Source organism: Channa argus, chromosome 20 (assembly GCF_033026475.1).
Source record: "Channa argus isolate prfri chromosome 20, Channa argus male v1.0, whole genome shotgun sequence".
NCBI lineage: Eukaryota > Metazoa > Chordata > Actinopteri > Anabantiformes > Channidae > Channa > Channa argus.
Genome location: NC_090216.1, coordinates 6,729,370 through 6,733,544, shown reverse-complemented (window position 1 = coordinate 6,733,544; position 4,175 = coordinate 6,729,370). Strand labels below are relative to the sequence as shown.

The window sequence follows — 4,175 nt, the reverse complement described above, 5'->3', positions numbered from 1 at the left end:
TGTTCCAACGGAGTGTTGATGAATGTATCTGAGATGCAATTTTGTGTTAATAATGTAGTGTTTGCTGTAAGTTAGAAAAAACAATGTTATCCATGCATGAAATCGTTTTTATTGCTCAAAACGGGGGAACTATATCTCAAAAAAAAAAAAAAAAACAGAAAAACATTTTGGAAATATTAGGAGGAATATAGAAATACAAGACAGTATTAATGTTATTTTTTTAAAAACATTTATGATATCTTAAAATTTCCTAGATCCATTGTATTCTTCACACGGATCTTCAGGGTTTCGTTTAAAACAAACTATAAACAGAACTTCAGCATTCGCTCCAGTGCGTAATGACGCACGGCTAAGCACGTTAGTGTCGAGCACCTATTCCTTAATTATTAATGAAGCTGGGCGCTGCAGTCAGAGCCAATATCGGTTCTCATTGATATGCAGATCGGGTCAATGCGAGACAGAAAAGGGAGGTGCGACCATCACAAAAGTTTTCTTCATTGTGCTACCTGTGGAGGCTCCGGGCGTTTCGCATAAATACTCCTCCCTCTGAGGATGAGCTCAGTCCTGAGGGAGAGACACAGACACGAGTTTAGGTTTGGGGATTCTGGTTAGGGCGGATTATGAACACTTTTGGACACCAACCACCAAACCAGCAGACCAGCCCCATTCAGCACCACAGCGCCCAGGAGCTCCTGGACATGGCCGTGTACTGTGACAACTACGGTGTGTACCAACAGAACCTCCACCACCATCACCCTCAGAGGCCGCCGACACACCCTTCCGGCTATGGCCTCGGAGAGTACACATCCCCGTCCGCGAACCCGTACCTGTGGCTGAATGGACCGAGCATCAACTCCACTCCTTATCTTTCCGGGAACAACGGCACATCCTACGTTCAGTCCGGATACGGGTCGAACCAGAGGCAGTTCTTGCCGCCTCCCACGGGCTTTGGTGGGGCAGACTTGGGGTGGCTGTCCATATCCAGCCAGCAGGAGCTCTTCAAGATGGTCAGACCACCTTACTCCTACTCAGCACTGATAGCGATGGCCATACAGAACGCCCAGGACAAAAAGTTGACTCTCAGTCAGATCTATCAGTATGTAGCTGACAACTTCCCTTTCTACAAGAAGAGCAAAGCTGGATGGCAGAATTCAATCCGACACAACCTGTCACTAAACGACTGTTTCAAAAAAGTGGCCCGGGACGAGGATGACCCTGGTGAGTCATTCTAATGCCCCAATTTGTTTTTTTGTTTTTTCTATGCTGCTTCTTTTTGGATAAAAGTCCTAAAAGTGAGTAAAAATCAGTTTCTTGTTAATATAGTAAAGTTTTTTTGTCATCCAGGTAAGGGGAACTACTGGACGCTGGACCCCAACTGTGAGAAGATGTTCGACAATGGAAACTTCAGGCGGAAGAGGAAAAGGAGATCGGACATAAACGGAGCCGACAGCGCATCTCCCCCGGTCAAGTCAGAGGACGGAGCGCACAAGCTGTCCGACACCGCCAGCCTCCTGAGCTCTTCCCCGCCCAGCCTGCACGGATCCCCGACCTCCACGGAGCCCAAGTCGTCCCCGTCTCCCTCCGCGGAGCACAGCCCCTGTTTCAGCAACTTCGTGTCCGGCGTGAACTCTCTCATGGCGGGCAGCGGCGGCGCCGACGTCCCCCGGGGCGCGGAGCGTGAATACGGCAGCGGGCATCTCGGGGGACTGTCTCAGAGCAGAGAGGGCATGTCCGCACTGGGCTCTTACTCACCCACTTTAATCTCTCCCCTGAACTCTGACAACAACAGAATGAACTACTACACATCCGTACAGAGCCTCTCCAACCATTTTAGTGTAAATAACCTCATATACAGCCGGGAAGGAACTGAGGTGTAGACTGTCTGTCCTTATCAGTGCTGGGCTTATAATTTAGCTCTCACTGTTAACTTCTCCTTTTCTTGTGTAGCTTATTGTTATTCATTCTTACTCGTGTGCTGGCTTGGTAGGCCTCCTAATAATGCACTGGAACTGAACTGTTTTTTTTTCTCTTCACAATAACTGCTCCAAAATGGCAGAAATAGGCTTCAGGCCTACTTCATTAGAAAAATAAGATACAGTGCCTCTCCTCCATCCCAGCTGCTCAAACCAGTGCCTCAAACATGTTCACTCGTCTTTCCACGGAGGTGGATCCTTCAAGTGTACTTATTTTTGTGTCCTACAGAAAAAAATACACATGTACAGAAATTATTTTCCTAAGAAGAAACATGGGCTATATTTTACACAGGACTGTGTTTTTTGTTTTATTTAAACTCAAGTCAATGTTTGAATAAAAATCAATTATTTTAACTCGTCGTATAAGGCCCATGTGTCATGTTCTTAAGTGTTGGTTGACAAATCTGTGTAGTGGATTGTAGTTAATATTTATATAGTAGTTCATTTATTTACTTTTTCTCCTATTCAGGTCCTGCGATTCCTGGTATTTTCTTCATTTTCCTACCAAAAAAAGTTTCTTATTCTTCCTGAGAATGGACGGAAAGGCCACTCTGTAGTGGTTCAACAATTTGATTCTGTTATGTGGGGCTTTAATTGGAAGTGAAGAATGAAAAACTCACCATAAAGAGGTCATTGCTTGCTTCCTATTGTACAATTTTTCATCAGATAAAGCGCACAGGTCATTGGGAATCATACAGGCCAAACAAGCCAAGGGCTTCCAAATATACTGATTAAATTCTTATTCATTTTGACATTATAAGGAAGTGATAATAATAATAAACGAGTATAAATGCTTTAGAAGCTGTCAGGAAATTTAAAGTCAAGTGGCCGTAAGCTGTAAAGTGTGTAAGACAGCGACATTTTCCGCTTGTCACTTCCAATAGCCCGATTTCAACAAGCAATCAGACCTTTAACTTACTTCCATGAGGTTCAGAAGTTCAGCTTTTTGTCTGGGCTGGATTTCACTCAGACTGCATGTGTTTGATGTTAACCTGTTTGCTGACTATTGCACCTGTCTCCATCTGTAAGACTTGTCACGCGAAACGCTGCCTGTTTCGTGTGTGGGAGTGTGAATCCTGTTAATGGGATTTGATTTTGTTTGTTGTTTTGGGTTTTTTTTTGTTTGTTTTTTTGTTTTGGGAACCAAGAGCATCCAGTGAACAACTGGCATGTAAGATGCTTGTTTTGTGCTTGTGAGCCAGGGGACACAGCAGAACGCATATTATTGGGGAGAAAATAGGAAACAGCCTATGCAGATAAAATGTTCAAGTGATTTAACACCCTGCACCGGTCTTATTTTCAAACAATATGGATATGCACGGAATCAAAGCCGGTAAATAGAAGGAAACACCTCTTAATTGGTTCATAATTGAATTCACTCAGGCGCTCCATGGTCTGGAATAAAAGAAAAATTAATTGACAAGACTTTCGTGCCCCTTATTGGAACACAATGGAGGCTGGCAATTCAAGAGATCCCCTCCTGGGCTCAAATGAAAATATTGCGATCTGAAGATCTGGGAACAAATTATCTCCCTCAGGCCACATTTTGCGCTATTATCTGTGAAGCAGGGCCACGGATCAGACAAAGAGGATTTTTGTCAAACCGGAGCAGGTTCTCACAGTAACACGTTTTCTCATCATGTCCAGTGAACAGAGAATAAAGGACAGTCAAAGGCCTTCTAGACCTTGGTACAGTCATTCCTTGATCGAGCAGCTCAGTTTTAAGCTTCTTAAAATCCATGTGGAAGTACCAGGATACTGTATTTCTGTATTATATTAAACATTTTGTCATGTTGTATCAGGCAGCCAAGTACTGTGTTTGCTCAATTTGAGCACGTTATACTACTCTGCTACAATTCAAAGGTTTCACTTTGTATTCTCCTACATTTATTTAACAGCTTTGCATATTTAGATTACTAATACAATAGATGACAAAAAAATCTGATTTATTGTTATATAATAAACTACTCTGCACCATACCTTTGTGAAACTGGCCCCACTTTCCCAACATTAGCAATGACTACACATTTATGCATTAATAATTCTATTCTTTTTCTAATTCGTTATTAAGTAAGTATTTGTAACTTAAGTGAAGTTTTCAATGGGCTTTACTCCAATCAGTTAATTTGTACATTGGTAGATAAGAAGCCGTCGGTCTCATCCACCTTAAGGGTACAACTTCAACCGTGAATTTGAGCAAAC

General features: G+C 42.9%; 1 protein-coding gene across 1 annotated transcript; it reads left to right on the top strand.

Moving 5' to 3' along the window:
* Positions 1–508: 508 nt before the first annotated feature.
* On the top strand, positions 509–3,965 carry foxi1 (forkhead box i1). The gene is made up of 2 exons (XM_067489263.1): positions 509–1,218; positions 1,345–3,965. The coding sequence occupies exons 1-2, from the start codon at positions 621–623 to the stop codon at positions 1,875–1,877; spliced, it is 1,131 nt and encodes a 376-aa protein (XP_067345364.1). The 5' UTR covers positions 509–620; the 3' UTR covers positions 1,878–3,965.
* Positions 3,966–4,175: the final 210 nt, after the last annotated feature.

Bases quoted from the DNA above. Each gene is read 5' to 3' on its own strand.
- foxi1 (XM_067489263.1), top strand. From the start codon at position 621: ATGAACACTTTTGGACACCAACCACCAAACCAGCAGACCAGCCCCATT. The intron at 1,219-1,344 runs GTGAGTCATTCT...TTTGTCATCCAG, and splicing joins CCGGGACGAGGATGACCCTG to GTAAGGGGAACTACTGGACG.